Source organism: Salminus brasiliensis, chromosome 24, assembly GCF_030463535.1.
Source record: "Salminus brasiliensis chromosome 24, fSalBra1.hap2, whole genome shotgun sequence".
Classification (NCBI taxonomy): Eukaryota; Metazoa; Chordata; class Actinopteri; order Characiformes; family Bryconidae; genus Salminus; species Salminus brasiliensis.
Genome location: NC_132901.1, coordinates 25,875,663 through 25,892,436, shown reverse-complemented (window position 1 = coordinate 25,892,436; position 16,774 = coordinate 25,875,663). Strand labels below are relative to the sequence as shown.

Below are 16,774 nucleotides of genomic sequence, written 5' to 3'. Positions count from 1 at the left end.
CTGTAACTTTACGTGGTCTGACAGACACTCGGTGGCTGAGCTGCTCTCTGTGAGCTGTTCCTCCTAAACTCCTCCACTGTTCAATAATAACACCACTCACAGCTGATGGAGGAAGATCTAGGAGGGAAGGTCTAAATTTCACCAGCTGACTTGTTGTAGTTGGTGCAGCGGTGTCTCCTATTACATACAGAACCACGCTGGAGGTCAGTGAGCTCTTCAGAACCTCCCGTTCTTTCACTGATGTGTGGAAGTCAGACTGCAGGACTAGAGGCTGGGTTTTATACATCTGTGGCTGAATAGGACTGAATCAAACACCTGAACTCAGTGATTAAGAAGTGTGTCCCAATACTTTTGTCCATATAGTGTATATCAGGATCTAATCCTCTCCTTGATAAACATTAAAGCCCTCGTACGTCTGCAGAAACTGCAGGGTTCTTGCGTCTTGATATAAAAGAACATCTTTGATGCTTCCCACAAACCCTGCTGTGAAGAGGCCTGACGAAACTGCCGCCACATCTCTGTTCAACTCGAAGCCTCCGAAATAGTACGCGCCTCCATAATTCATGGCAACGTAGCGCTCAAAAGGGTCAACGTCCTCATAGAGAACCCTCTCGTCATCAACGAAAGCCTGGACCAGAGTGCGGTTGTGGATGACTGTTACGTAACTCCACTGATCACAGCATAGCGGTGCGATTCGAGAGACGAGAGGAAGAGCGATCTTCTCGCCAAGGTTGACGGCAACTTTTAGGTACCCGCCCTGAAGTCCAACAGCGAGATAGTCGTCATCCTCACTCTCCGCCCGTCCCATCCACAGGATCAGCCCGTCTTCTGAGCTTGCGGAGAGGTTAAAGGATACCTGCGTGTACATCAGGTTTCTGGACTTGTACCTCGGATCTCGGTATTTGAGATACGAATTCCCGGCGAACCGCGCCGTCCTCACCGACACCTGCTGGTCGCAGTATGTCCCGTTCCTTCCAAGGGTGCACATGCAGGAATACGAGCTGTTGGCAACGTTGGGAACGCAGAGAGAACCGTGCTGACAGAGGTTCCCGACGCAGAACACTGAGAGTTCGCAGTTGACCCCTGTCCAGAGGGCTGGGCAAACACACACGAACGAGTCGAGACCGAGCGGCCGACAGTAGCCGCCGTTCCGACACACCTTGTACCCGCATCCTGTCCCGTCCCAGTCCCCCACATTTGCCCCATTCAGTGCGCCTCCCTCAGTGAGCTCCAGGTCCCGGCCATTGACGACAACCTCACGGATGCTACCGGTGAAACCCACTGGCTCCTTCTCGAATGCGGTGGACGAAGCCAGGTTCAGGCTGGACACGCCACCGACGAAAACCTCTGTGGCAACATCCAGCGTGGTCATGCCTGCTGAGGCGTTCCGCATTACCTGCTGGTCATCTAGAACCAGGAGGCCTTGGTTTCCTTCTCGCTTGACCTTCACGGTGTGCCACGTCCTGCCGGTCCAGTCCACTCTGCTTTGAGACTGCAGGACAATCGTTCCGTCGCCCAGGCTGTAGCGGAGCTGCACGAATCCAGCAGACAGAGACACGCTGAGGAAGTCACCTTGAGAAGAAACACAGCTGAGGTCATTTATGGAGGCGGCAGTTTAGGAATTTATAATAAATTTGGGAGGAGCAACATGCCTGAAGCCCCTCCTCCCAATCTAACATCCTATAAATTACAGCTCTACCTTTTTCGTGTGTCTACGACAAGTCTTCCCAACCCTCCACCACCGTGTCACCTCCCATCAGCTGAAGACATGGTCCCAACTAGCAACTACAAGAGTACTGTGCCTGCTGTTAAGCATGGTGGTGGTAGCATCATGCATAACCTCAAACCAGCAGTTAGATCAGGAGTGTCCAGTCTTATCCTCAAAGGGTACCGGTACGGCTGACGGTTATTACTATGAATGACCAGCAGGACACCGGACCGCCCCCATTGTTTAATCAACTGGTGAGTCTTCAAGCGACTGGTCACGTGCTTCTGCTCGGCTGGAGTGAAAGCCACACCTGCAGCCCAACCGGCCCTTTGTGGATTAGACTGGACACCCCTGAGCTAGATGCTTGAAACGTTGGGAACATTGGGTCCTTCAGAAGGACAATGACCCCAAACACACATCGAAGCAGTCTAGCTTCAAGCTTTTGGAGTGACCCTCCCAAATTGCAGACCCTTTATTGAAGGGAGGAGTGGTCTACTACCCAACCAGAATTTCTGCAGAAGCTTTCCTACAGCAGAGGGGAACCTATACCATGCAGCACTGGCTGGCGGCTGGCGGCTAGCTTAGACTTCAGCTAAGAACGTAAACATGAGGAACGGTCTCAGAACGAAGGTGAGGGTTCGCCATACCAGCGCGGGCGCTCAGATACTGAGCTGTGTAGAAGAGGATGCCCTCTGGTGACAGTGTCTGGAACTGCAGCTGAAGGTCTGTTCTGTGCCTCATGCTGACTGGAGGAAACGCCATCCAGGAGGACTGGTTCGCACTGAAGAACGGGTCACTGATGGAGAGAGCTGTGAGGGGCAAACATTAATCTTGGGGTCTCAGTTCGAAGCCAAACTTATGAAAGCATAATAATATCATCATCAATGAAGCCTTTATTTAGGACTGTAGTTATTCAGTATCCCCAAAACAGCAACTTTACAGGAGAAGTGAAAAACCCTCTTATCTTTCAATGGAAGTCAATGTAAAAAAAATCATTCCAGTTCATTTTGGAGCATTTCTATTGGTCCATTCATCATGAAATTCAGCTACAACGTAAAGAGCAAGAGCCAGATTTACATTATGTCAAAAAGTAAAAAACGTCAAAATGGAGATACATGGTTTTTAGCTATGCTGTATCTGAAGGTGTATGATGAAATGCTGGAAATGTGTTTCCCAGACAACCATTTAGATAGAGGCCTTTTTTTATTTACTTCACAAACGACATATTGGTCTTATCTCTCCCCCCCCCCCCCCCCCCCCATTCCATCCCCCCAGTGGCTGTTAATGTCTCTTAACGCCCCCCCCAAAAAAAAGGTCACAGGGATTAACGAGTTTAACAGGGATTTTTTACCCCAGTGGACGTTAGCAGATGAGAGAGGTCAGCAGCAGTCTAACCTTGCTGGCAGAACTGTCCGGCGGTGCCCAAAGGACACTGACAGGTGTAGCCATCTGGGAGCGGGATGCATGTGGAGCCACGGGCGCAGGAGGGAGGCGGGACGTGTTCGGCATCGCAGAACGACACCCTCTCGGAGCACAGGGCACCTTTCCAGCCAAACACACACTGACAGCTGAAGAGGCAGAAAGACAAATGGACAGGGTTTGAGGGGGTGGGGGCTGGACTGGGTCCCCGCAGACTTCAAAGGAGCATTTGACTGAAAGTGTTTTATTTAATGGTGTCAATCAATTCAAATGTTTATTCCCATTAATTACAACAATATTATGTGATTATTATGATGATTAGTCACAAGGTAATGGTGCAAGCACCCACACACACACACACACCCCCCCCCAGAGTGGTGGGCAGCCAACTCTAGCGCCCGGGGAGCAGAGAGGGTAAAGGGCCTTGATCAAGGGCCCAACAGTTGCAGCTTTCCAAGATGGGTATCGAACCCACAACCCCATGTCATCCATAGCTTGGAGCTCTAAACGCTGAGCCACCACTGCCCGGAGTTAAAACGCTAGCTTGGGCATCCTTGATTTTTTTGGCCGATAAATGGATGATCAGTGACTGGGCTGGATGCTATGTGTGTGTGTGTGTGTGTGTGTGTGTGAGGGAGAATAAGAGTTAGTTATGAGATTTAATCCATATTTTATCATAAGTAATGTATAATCTTCCCTCTGAGCTCAACAGTAGCGACACTATGTTTACATCGCAGGTTTGCATTTTGGACCCCCCCTGACCCCCATACCACCACCTCAGGACCAGCTGCTTCATCATGTCATAGGGAGAGAGATATTGCGCAATACGCTGAAGCGCCCGGGCCTTTATCCACCACCCAAGTGGCGCATTTCTGCATTTGCCCAACAGAGGCAGCAGCCGACAGCAGCAATTCATTAACCTAGTATCGGCTGAGTATTAGCTGACTATGAAAATATTAAAGTTGTTTTTTAAAATATGTATTTTTTAGATATCTTGGTGCTCTTAAGGGCCCCCTGGTGCCGTTGGGGCCCTAAGCTGCCGTCTAATTCGAGTATGCCATGGGTCGGCTCTTTTAACGCATTAACGCTGACATGTTTTGATGCTGAAGTTGTTAAATGTGATGAATTAATAATATTAATATCAATACAGGAAAGCCTTCAGCTTATCTATGAATGCTTGGACTAGTAGTAATGGCGCTCAGTTGATTGTTAACAGGGTTAGATGTTGGGTTCTTCTCACTGAACATCCCAAAATAAGATGCTTAGCTTCACGGTGGGCTTCAAGTGAAAGGCCTGAATTGGTCAAGAACCAACTGGTTGGTTTCTTTGCCGTCTAAGCTCACAAATCTCCACCAACACCAAAGATTGAAGGCATCAATCATGTCTTCCCAGAGTCCAGCTTTCCCATCCATGATGTACTGTAGAAAAGGGGCGTCCAATCTCCAATGTGAAAGGCTGGAGTAGATGCAGGTTAGCAGGAGCATGCCTGGCTCTTCTGGTTCAGTTCAAGCAGCTGATCATTTGAGGTCCTGCTTGGCTGGAAGAAAGGCCTGCATGTAGATGGAAAGTTCAGGTCCAGAAGGGGCAGTCATGGTGGTGGTGGTGGACAGGGTTGTGGGTTCAATACCCAGGCTCTTTGTTCCAAGAGCGGCAACTGCCCTGGAACAAAATCCTGGGCCAGATTGACCTGAACTTTCCATCTCTACCCCTGCATCCACACCGGTCTTCTGCAGGGAAGACTGGACACCGCTGGACTTTGATGGGTCATTTGATATGGAGTCAGTGAAGGGAACTTACTACACAGAGGACCCAGAGTCCACGCAAGTGCCTCCGTTCTGGCAGCGGATGAGACTGCAGGGACTGACCCCGCACTGACCCACGCTGCGGCCCGACACCGGCTGACCTTCTGGCTCTCCTGGAGCGCGGAATTTTCCATCTGCTCTGGTCCGGAATTGCACATCAAAGATGCAGCCTTTACAATGGCAACACACACACACACACACACACACACACACACACACACATTATGTATTACTGTACTTGTAAGCACGCGATTAATGAAATATCCCTGACCTTAAACACATGGGAGAACGAGGAATGGTCAGTTATCTACAGATTCCATCTATGAATATTCAAGCTGGTCATGACCCTCGAGTTGATGAGCAACAGGGTTAGATGTTGGGTTGAGGTTAAGGTCAGAGTTTAGACTCTACTAAACACAAGTCAATAAGGAGACCACTCTTCTCTTCACCTGAGTCCTCTCAGAAGAGGAGGGTCTTCAGTCTGGGTTTGAAGACAGCGAGCGTTGGACTCTGCTGTTCGGACACCCAGGAGAAGTTCGTTCCACCACTTCGGTGCAAGACAGTAAAAAGTCTGGACGCTCGTCTTCCGTGGATCTTAAAGGATGGCGGGTCGAGCCGAGCCGTACTTGAAGCTGGAAGAGCTCTTGGTGCAGATCGGCTTTTGACCATCGCCTCAAGTACGGAGGGGCTTTGTAGACGAGGAAAGTTCAGGTTCAGAAAGTTAAAAATCTGCCCCAGGATTTTCTTCTTCTATGACATATCAATGGTTGCCATCATCTCCCTAACATTCCCAACCCACTCGTCCAAAACCAGCGATTCTCGGGTCATGGTGGTAGCCCCCTAGTAGGCCTAGCCTAGGCCTGCACAGAGATGGAAAGTTAAGGTCCAAAAGTAAAAAATCAGTCCCAGAAGTTTCGTCTTCTATGATTGTCGCATCATCATATCAAAGGTTTTCATCATCTCCCTAATATTCCCAACCCACTCGTCCAAAACCAACAAATCCTTGGGTCATTGTGGTAGCACCCTAGTCTACTGGAGAACTCTCTACATTGGAAGAAAGGCCTGGAAAGATAGTTTAGTTTAGGTCTAGAAAGTAAAAAAATCTGCCCTAGGTTATCTTCCTCTATAATTGTCGCATCATCGTCTTCCAGTCCTGGAAGAAGTCCTCTCTCATTTTTATATTATAATTATTTTCATTGACATTTTTTACCCAGTTTTCCTCCCTAATGTTCCCAAACCACTTGTCCAAAACCAGCGATTCTCGGGTCATGATGGGGATTCTCGGGTCATGGTGGGGATTCTCGGGTCATGGTGGTAGTGCCTTAGTAGGCTTAGCCTAGGCCTGCACAGAGATGGAAAGCTCAGTCCAGAAAGTAAAAAATCTGCCCCAGAAGTTTCTTCTTCTGTGATTGTCATCATCATATCGAAGGTTTGGGGATTCTCGGGTCATGGTGGCGATCCTCGGGTCATAGTGGTAACACCTTAGTCCGCTGGACAACTTTTTACATTGCATCAGCGTTTCATGATGAATGGGCCAATAGAAATGCTCCAAAATACCTTGGGAGTAAAATATTTCTACATTGACCTCCATTGAAAGCTGAATTTTTTCCCCCTTCTCCAGTAAAGTTGCTGTTTTGAGGACAGAAATAAAAACATGTCAAAGAGCTTCAAGCGTATTCAGAGCTTCAATTTCGAGTCTCCCACTTATCCTCCCACTATCATCCTGGCTCAGAGCCAGTATGCTTTCCATCAGCGCTGCCCAAAGAAGAGCTCCTCTCTCTCTCTTTTTAAAGGAATACCGCAGCCTGATCTCCAGCCGCCAGCCGCCACATCTGTATCGCATGGTCGATTCCCGTGGACAGTAATTCCACTGCACTGAAAAGGACATTAGTATAAAGAAAGCCTGTTCCGAGAAGCCAATGACCGGGCACATTCGAGAACTGCCTACTGTCTTCTTTTAGGAGTGCGCTTATGGGGGAAAACTGGGAAATTACTGTCCATGCTAATCGACTGTACAATACAGATGATGCTGCAGATGGAGATCTGCTTGAGATCTGGAGGAACTATTGTATTTTCAATACCTTCAATACGTCCAAACTGGAGTTTTATGGCTCTTAAAGCGACCCAATGAGCTATTAAAGGTGGAAAAGTGGAAAGGTGCGGTTCTGGAAGACAGAAACCTGGTTTGCTTCTGCGTGCAAAAGTGTGCTTGCGCATGATGGGGTCAGCAGTTGCTTTGGGTCATCATTGAGCCTGTCAGCGATGCCTACAGTCAGAGCCTGGCTCGTCCTCCTTGCTGAATTAGTCATGGCAGCACTCACGATGTGCAGAAAAGGCACAGTTTTCATTCATGAATATTCATGGCGCCGTGCCGTCTACGCCCCGCACTGCCTCGCTCTCCAGCGACTGTGGCAAAACAGCAAATATGTGGTGTTGACAAAGCGAGGCAGATGGTTTTAGAGGATGATTGTTTTTTGCATTAGCTGTGGAGGGAAGGGGGAGGGGGGGGGGTATGTGAGCCGGGCAGCCGAAAGGGATGGGTGGGGGGGGGGGGGGGGGGAAGATGCAGAGAGGGAGTGATGCATTCGGCTATTTTATATCACATCCATTGCTGACATTGCTTGTCTAATCCCTGTAGAGAAGTACTGCCAATAGAATAGGACTCCCTGTTGGAGACCATGCTGCCTAATGCCATGGGCTAGAGGGGTATAAAGCCCCCCAGCACCAACAAGAAAGTTCTGTGTTCTCTGGAATGATGGATGGTGCACAACATCCTGACCTCACCATCGCTTTTGTCGCTGAATGCAATCAAATCCTCACAGCAATGCTGCTTCAAATTTCGTGAACAGTATAGACAGTTGCTTACTCCAACGAAAGCAGAACTGACTCTTTGTAATATCTTTAATTTCAGAAGAAACAGCGACAGAGCAGGTGTCCCAATACTTTTGTCCATATCGTGTAGACAGTGGGAGGCACGGTGCGAGAACCTGCATATCATCATTTCCACTAATCAGCTTTTAGTATTCCTTACTTTATTAGTCTATTTACGGCCCGTTCTGCCCGAGGGTCGCAGTCTGCCGCAGCTGAAACTGCTAATTGTACACGCTAATCCCCTCCTCGACGATGTGGTAACACATCACCACGCGTGATCGCCCTGCTCGGAGAAGGTGTCGCTTTCTAGTGGTGCTGTGTTTGTCGACAGAGCTCCTCGGGGACCAGAGAGCGCTGATAACTGCTGATAACTGGAGTGCATTAGCTGTGCAGATACCTCCAGCTATCACAATTAGGGGTGTGGGCTAAGGCCAGGGGAATCGCATTAGAGACCTGAGCAGTGCTGCTGGATAGCCTGGAGAAAACACTGCCAGTATGTCCTCATTCAGATTTTCTGCCTCAGTCCTTTTAAAGTGAAACTCCGTGAAAACTGAAGTGAAAACAACACCCTGGCCAGCTCAAGCTGACCAGCCTAGAGCATTTCTATTACAGACTGATTGCGAAACTGGTCCAGCATGACCAACCTGACCAAGCTAGTCAACCTGTCTGACAAAGCTTGTATTTAAACAGCATGACTGGAATAAAAACATCCTGATCCATCAGGATGGTCAAGTTGGTCATGCTGGATCACCAGCATTTGCAGTATTTCCACACTGGTCCACTAGGATGACCAGCTTGGTCAAGTTGGCTGTGCTCATGGACCAGCTACTCCATTAGAAGATGACCAAATGATGGTCATGCTGGTTGACCAGTGTGGTTGTGCTGGTAAACTTTTTTCGGACAAGTCGATCAACCAGTGTGGACAAGTTGGTCCTGACCACTAAAAGGGCCTGCTGGTCAACCAGATTTTACCAGTATTACCAGTATGAGTAACTTGAGTAACCTCTAGTCCATCAAAAAACTATGATGTTCATTGCTGGTCAACCATCTTGGTCAAGTTGGTCATGCTGATGGACCAGCTACTCCATCAAAAGACCGCGATGGTTACATTGGTCGAGCAGAGTGGTCATGCTGGTCATGATAATGCTGATTGACAAGCATGACCAGTATAACCACACAAGTCCACCAGTATGACAAACGTGGTCAAGCTGATCATGCCAGCTATCCTTCTAGTCTATCAAAAGGCCATGATGGTCATGCTGATCAACCATCTTGGTCAAGCTGGTCATGCTGATGGACCAGCTACTCCATCAAAAGACCATGATGGCCAGTTGACAAGCATGACCAGTATTACCACACCAGTCCACCAATATGACTAACTAACCAAACAATCCTCTAGTCCTTCAAAAGACCATGATGGTTACATTGGTTGACCATATGGGTCAAGCTGGTTTTGATCATGCTGGTTGACAAGCATGACCAGTATAACCAGTAGTAAGTCCACCAGTATGACAAACCTGGTCAAGCTGATCATGCCAGCTATCCTTCTAGTCCATCAAAAGACCATGATGGTCATGCTGGTCCATTGTCCATGACTATGGCCAAATTGGTCATGCTGGTCATGCTGATGGACCAGGTACTCCTTCAAAAGACCATGATGGCCAGATTGGTCATGTTGGTCATGATAATGCTGGTTGACAAGCATGACCAGTATAACCACACAAGTCCACCAGTATGACAAACTTGGTCAAGCCATGCTATCCTTCTAATCTATCAAAAGACCATGATGGCCAGATTGGTCAACAATCTTGGTCAAGTTGGTCATGCTGATGGACCAGCTACTCCATCAAAAGACCATTATGGCCAGATTGGTCATGTTGGTCAACAAGCTCGATCATGTTGGTCATGATAATGCTGGTTGACATGCATGACCAGTATTACCAACCAGCATGGTCATGCTGATCAACCATGCCAGTCATGCGGATGGACCAGCTACTCCATCAAAAGACCATGATAGTTATATTGGTCAACCAGCTTAACCAGACCAGTTGGCTTACCAGCATAGGTAGATTTAATAGGTAGAGTTAATGGATGCTGCTTTCTACAAACTGAGAGACTGTAGAGAAAAAAGCTGGACCTGCATTACTTTCCAAAACCCAGGAAACATCTGACGCTGTTCGGTCTCCTAGAAGAGCCAAATGCATGACAGGCATTATAGTGAAATTCATGCACCACCGACAAATGTGATTTGTAATGGTAGCATTGATGATTGCTTGCCCTCCGCATGATGCAATATTTCACAGTAAATAATGAATGACTGCTGTAAGTGAGGCCTGACTGCTGCACAACACAAACAATGATGTGTGTTAACCATTAGACATGTAATAGTTATTACTGCGGTCGCTCTGGTGCATTAAGCCGGAGTAATGTGTTGCACCTGGACCACGTAACGCAGTTAGGATCGCTCAGGCACAAAGTAATGATACCTAATGCGTCTGGAATAACACGGACGGAGGTATTATTTCTGCGACCGCTTCTCATCAACAGTTCACCCCCTCCAAACCTTATTTCACTTACTTTCCATAATTCATCTCTGATGAAAGCTACTCTTCATAAATGTCGCAAAGTAGAGAAGATTCCCTGGGTGATTGTGGAAGGCGTGGGTTCCACTCCATCGGGCCAATTAAGGAGAGTAACTGCAAATGCAGGAGCGCTGACTGACACGCGCTCATAACATTTCTATGCAGATTTTATTTAAGTATTGCAAATTGGATTCGCCCCCTGAGCTGCATCAGGAAACTGAAATGAAGTTCATGGTGCTGGTGAAGCAAGTGAGGTGCACTGGTGGAAAATCCCAGGCATTTAAAGGTGCCAAAAAATGAATTTACTGAGAAGAAATAGTAAGCGTTTGACTTTGGCCTGGGTGAAAAAGGCTCAGATAATGCTCTGCAAGCCTATTTACCACCCTGTTATTTTACCTGGTATTGGAAACACTCTGACTTTCCTTTTATGGATGAATTGGACTAAAAAAAGGACAAAAAACGGATAAGCTCTGCTCTAATTGGCTGGTTTACAGCACCGGTGACGGCTTACAGAACCCAAATATTACAGCATAGAGTCTTACTGAACAGTGCTGCTGTCCTCTCTCGGTGTCCTCTCAGCGCGATGTGCCGTTAGCCCTGACTCCCTTCCCCAGGTTTAGCTTTCTGGAGTCTTACCAGTAAAAATGAAGCTGGTCTTTCCGTGCTGATGCGAGTTTAGCTCCAATTTAGTTCAGCTAGTAGCTTTTAGCCTAGCGCAGATCTCCGTTTGCTCCCCCAGCTGACGCTTCATCACATGCTGAGTTTGAGCCTCCCTTCTGCGGACACCGTCACAGGGAAGGTCCCAGTCGAGAGACCAGCAGAGTCTGGAGGTGATGAGCTGCTTTCCAGTATCAGCAACACCATGTTCTCCTGAAGTCTACGCCACATTTTACCGTTTCTCCAACTTTGACTAGAGCTTTCACTAGTGGGCGGGGTTTATGTAATTGTTGCGTAAATATTAATGAGGCAAGACTGTGATGTAACAGTTTTGGGGGTTTTGGAATCGGCCTGTTTTCCAGCTCTGTTTTGGTTCTGTTGGATGTTCTTTAGAAGGAGGAACAGCAGCGATTGAGGGTTTGAGGTTCAGGGTTCGTCTCTTCTATGTCCTGAACTCTCATTATTCTACTATACTGAGATAAACCCACACAAGCAAACAAACATCAGCAAGTAAATCATCTCAATTAGCGTGATTAGCATGAAGCCCGGCTTACTGTCTTACCCTGAAAGCTGTTCTTGAATCTGGAGCCCATAGGCAGCATCTCCGGGGTGTATTCATTGTAGCCGCCCACATAGAGTTGACTGAAGGTGTTCAAACCGGCCAGGTGGCCAGGGGTTGACCCAGTCTTGTTCCTTTGACCGTCAACCTGAGTGGAGACCACTAATAGGTTAGGTCCGTTAAATGGCCAGACTGACTTAGATGTCAATATGGTTAATGCTTGGGGTCGATAGTCCAGCCATTAACCATTTTCTAGTTCACTGAGATCCTGGACTGTGGGATAGGAGCAGAACAGCTAAAGACTGGCACTGAGAAATACAACCGGCTCCTATGATTTGAAACATCAGCACTGGAACTAAGGGCCACATGCTGTTCTCTACAGAGTAGATGTATGTATATATGTACTGGCTGTAACCGAGAATAGGCAGCAGCACCTTCAGCCATCCGTTCCTGAGATATCGGCCGAAGCGCACTGTGTGTATGTTGATCCTCCAGTTCAGCCGGTCACTGACGATGGTAGTTAGCCCAGAGCCAAGGTTGTACTTATGGACGATTCGTCCGTTCCTCACGCCCAGGGCAAAGAAGTCATCTCCATTAATACCTAAGGTCAGGAAACACACACACACACACACACACACACATACATACAGACAGATGGTTAGGGTTGGGGCGTCCCAATCAAGTGTTTTCCCCTCAATATCAGACCATTAATATTCATTAATATTGGGCATCTTCCAATACCGACCCTAATACACGCCCATGTGCCTCTGCCAAGACAGGAAGTGAAGAAGCAGTCTTGCAGGTGATGTGTTCTTGTCCGAGACACTCGGAAAAGAACCAAACTGGGATGTTCTAGACAACGACTGGGTCAGAACATCTCCAAAACATCAGGCTGGTCTTGTGGGGTGTTCCCGGTACGCAGTGGTCAGTTCCTACCAAAAGTGCTGCAAGGGGCCCTGTGTTGGTCCAGCCCAGTGGACTAAGGCGCTGTCACTAGGATCAGAGGATCCGGGTTCAGCAGCTGAGGCCCAGAGAGGTGCTGGCCATCGGTGCTGGCCGTCACTGGGACCTGCAGGCTGGTGCATTGAAGGAGGGTATGGAGCCGGCGATGAGGGGGGAATTATGTACGGGTTGGGTCACTGGTGGTCCAAATTGGGGCCATAGGTTTGCTCAAGGAGTCCCCACCTCAACTTGGTACCAGACACAGAACACAGGACACCTTCAGAGGTCCATGTCTTGAAGGCCGGAGCCGTTTTGGTGGTACTAGGGGCCTACACAGGTCTAGGCTGGTGGTGTAATGTGATGATCCCAGCGGTGGATACTGTATATAGACTGGGAATGTGTTTGCCTGCTGCAAGTAATGGATGATATAAGCTGACTGTGCCTCTTCAACAGCTTAAACAAAGGACTGGAATTTGATTAAACTCTATATTGTATTAAAACATGCCTCAATCCTTCATATCGCCTCCACACAGCCTCCCGCCGCAGCACGTCAGATGTCTAAATTGTTAATATCGCTTCACACTGATGCAACAAACGTGTCAATTTATCAGACCAATTATCAGGTGAATGGCTGCCGTCCCATCTCGCCCCGTCTCCCTCTCCCCCTCTCGCTCTCTTCTTTTTTGGATATCCGTCCTCTACTGTACTGCACTGGTTCCCCTGACAATTGCTTCATTATTCATACTGCTGTCTTCTCCTGCCTTTCCCTCGATGAATCACCCTAAACTGTAATCCCAGGAGAGGCTCGCTGAACTACGGAAGATTCACGGCCCCCTCGCGCTCCTTTTCGCCTGTCTGTCTTTTGATTAAACGGCCCGCGAGCGCTGACATGTCACTCAGCAGCCGGCGTGAGTGACCTCCGGAGAAATTGGGGACAGGGAAACGGACGCTGACGGAGCCCCACCTCGTCTCCCCGGGTCCGGATTGGCCTAATTAACGAGAGCGGAGGCAGCGGAGCTTTGCAGTGCTCAGGGATTAAGAAAATAGGAGCGTCTGATGTATGGTCCCGTGGACGTGGGCCATTAAAAGTTTGGGTACACAATGGGTTCTTGTAGATCTGTACAGTAGGTTTGACGCACCAGTAGAAAGAAGAAACAAGAGCTTCTTTCTGAAGAAAGAAAGTAGTGAGATCTTGTCGGTGAGCTAGTCTGAAGAACAGAGCTCGGTTCCTCCAGGGTTCTCCTGGACGCCCCCCAGTCCAGCCAGCCAGCACAGCGTGGAGGATGTGTTCAACTCCATCAGCAGCAGCAGCAGCTCACCTGATTTACCATCACTAAGCCCTGATTTACCTCCAAACCAGGTGTTGATCTGAGGAGAACTCTAAATAATACTAGACTCCATGAGGAGAGGTCAGAAACTAGAAACTATAGTGATGTAGTCTACAAAGCTCTGCTGATAGGAAAAACAGCTATTTTTGATCATATGTTGGGTATATTTTGCAACATCTTGGTTAATATTATTATTATATTATTCATATAATATTTAAAGTCTCTTATTTGTAGGTTTAGAGCTTAAATAACAACTTCACAGTTCGATTTCTTAAACAATAAATTGACTTTTTTTCTTAAACTCTTGCAATAAAAATCTTCAAGTGTCCCCAAACTTGTGACATTTGCATTGACAGCATTGAGCTGATGCTCTTATCCAAGGTTACTGGTATTACAGAGGTGGAAGGCCCAAGGTAGTGTCAGGAGTCTTGCCCAGGGACTCTTATTGTAGTGCAGCACAGTTACCCAGGCCGGGAATCAAACCCCAGTAGCTCACTGACCGGTAGTGGAGTTATCTGCTGTGCCACACCAACCAACAAGCAACATGAAAACTGTGCATTATCTGCCCTGCTGAGCCCGACCCACCCACTGTGTGCAGTCCTAGGCCGTCTGCTCTCACCTTGACCTTTCTGCCCAGAGAACAGAATGAGGTTGTCCTTGAGGGCCGAGATGTTGGTAGCAAACGTTAGCTTCAGCTGGAACTCGTAGAAGTAGCTCATGCTGGGAATGGGCGGGTACGCCATGTAGGACGTGTACCCGAACTCGTCGAGCCCGCTGAACCTGGGTCGGGTGATATTGATGGCTGTGGAGAGAGAAACCCATGAAAACTCAATATATTAAATCTGTACTTATTATTGTTATTATTATTATTATTATTAGTAGTAGTATCATCATTATTGTTACTATTATTTTTATTGTTATTATAAATGTTGTTATTGTTACTATTATTATTTATTATATATTATTTCAGTTATTATAATAAGTTAAGCTTCATTTTAGTTTTCATATTTGATCTTACTTATAAATATATTTATATTTAACTGTACACTTTATCTTACTTCTCTTTCATTTTTTATTTGATCATTTTGTTTGGTTGTTAATGTTACTATAATTTTTTTTAAAGTTTATGTTTTTATATTTTAATCTAAACTCTGCTTTTATTTATTTCACTTAATTTTTTTATTGTTTATTGTTTCTGTTACTATTGAACATTTGTTTTTTACTCAATGTGTTAATGTTTTAAGTTGATTACATATTACTTAAGTAAATAAGTAAATATCTAAAATATAAAAAATATAAAAATATAAACAGTAAAAAATATAAAAGTAATATACAATTACTTTACGTAGTTTGTAATCTCAGTTTACTGTAAAAGCTCGGATACACGGACAACGAGGGCCATCCTCAATGTACTTCTGAGTGGAAATAAAGGTGGATTTATTTGTTGATGATTGATTTGATTGTAAACTGGCGGGAAGGTAAACACTCTTCCTAAGGTTCAGTCTTCCAAACAACCACAAGATGGCGCTATTGGTTCACGCAGCACACTGCTTGAACAGTGCAGTTGTGTGTGGAGGGGAGACTGCTGCCTAAAGACTGTTATGCTTTTCTAGCCTCTTTTTTGTGCGTCTTGTTTACAGTCGGTCAGTCTTTCGGTCATCGAGAGAGACTCGGCCGGCGTGCAACTCAATCTGGACTGAAGTCAATCTGTTCTAATCTGCTGTTAAAAAAAGCACAATCTCTGAAGCCCGGGATGCGTACACATCCATCTAGACCATCCAGTCCATCCCTGGAACAATCCATCAACCCCTTCTCTTCATCAAGAGAGCTCGCTGAGGACGGCGGTGGGAGCTTGCCCCCCCCACCACCCTTCGTGAGAAAGGAAGGGTCTTTGGAGGATCGGTCTCGGCCCTGGTGTTTTTCCTTAGACTCTGTGCATCTTCCCAAATAACCCCCCAAACCAAGCCCTCCAACTCCCCCAACCCCTTCAACCCCCACACCCCTGAGGCTCTGGGTAAATACAGTGTGAAGACTGTTGTGTGTGTGTGTGTGTTTCTCTCTCTCTCTCTCTCTCTCTCTCTCTGTTCTGCTTTCCTTCTGAATTATTGATGCTTTCTGAAATTGTGCACATACAAGCTCGTCGCTGCGTATTTGCACAGGGCCTAATGAAGGTCCAGGACACCACTAAGCGGAGGGGCGGGTGGGGTGGATGCAGTATTTAAAACGCCAGTGACTCTCACCCTCTCTCTCTCTCTCGCTCTCTCACACACACACACTCACTCATTTGTGTTTTCTTTCAGGCCTAAACGAGCCCCTAATGAGACTGTGTACTACCTCAATGACTCCACCAGGTGAGCTCAGGACTCTGCTACAGATAAAAAAAAGGGCCGAAGCATCTTAGTATTTGGAGGTCGCAGGTTCGATCCCCGGTGATGCCACAGCCATCCGTATCTGGAAGTCACAGAGAGCAAGACTGGCCTCACTCTCACTCTCTCTCTGTGGGTAGGATGGCCCTCCCTCTCCCCACATCAGTGTGATGTCCGTCAGGGTAGATGTCGGTCTGCTGATGCAGCAGAACTGTTAGTGGTTAGTGTTCTCCTCCAAGCGTGTTGAGCTGTCCAGTGAGCTGACTGGCTAGCAGCATGTGATAAAAGCTATGAAGCCTTATAAACAAGCCCCTTTAAGTGGAAGTTCCCTAAATGCAGTCAGTGCATTGGACCTTTATTTATTTATTTTTTTTATTTTAGATTATTTATCACTATTCTTCATCTTATTTTTTATTATTTTCTTAGTTACTTTTATTGACATTATATATATATATAATATATATATATATTATATATATTATATATATAATTATAATATTATTAATAATATTATTAAAAATATTTTATTATTATTATTTC

The 16,774-nt window shown here is 46.8% G+C and overlaps 1 protein-coding gene across 1 annotated transcript in view; it reads right to left on the bottom strand.

The window, feature by feature from the left end:
* Positions 1-376: 376 nt before the first annotated feature.
* The window catches only part of eys (eyes shut homolog), a 334,776-nt gene continuing 318,378 nt past the window's right edge, over positions 377-16,774 (bottom strand). The window contains exons 42-48 of the mRNA XM_072669909.1: positions 14,488-14,670; positions 12,033-12,199; positions 11,602-11,746; positions 4,925-5,099; positions 3,104-3,276; positions 2,356-2,517; positions 377-1,572 (exon numbers count right to left, since the gene is read on the bottom strand). Of these exons, the coding sequence (XP_072526010.1) occupies positions 377-1,572; positions 2,356-2,517; positions 3,104-3,276; positions 4,925-5,099; positions 11,602-11,746; positions 12,033-12,199; positions 14,488-14,670 (2,201 nt within the window). The remainder of the gene's footprint in view (positions 1,573-2,355; positions 2,518-3,103; positions 3,277-4,924; positions 5,100-11,601; positions 11,747-12,032; positions 12,200-14,487; positions 14,671-16,774) is intronic.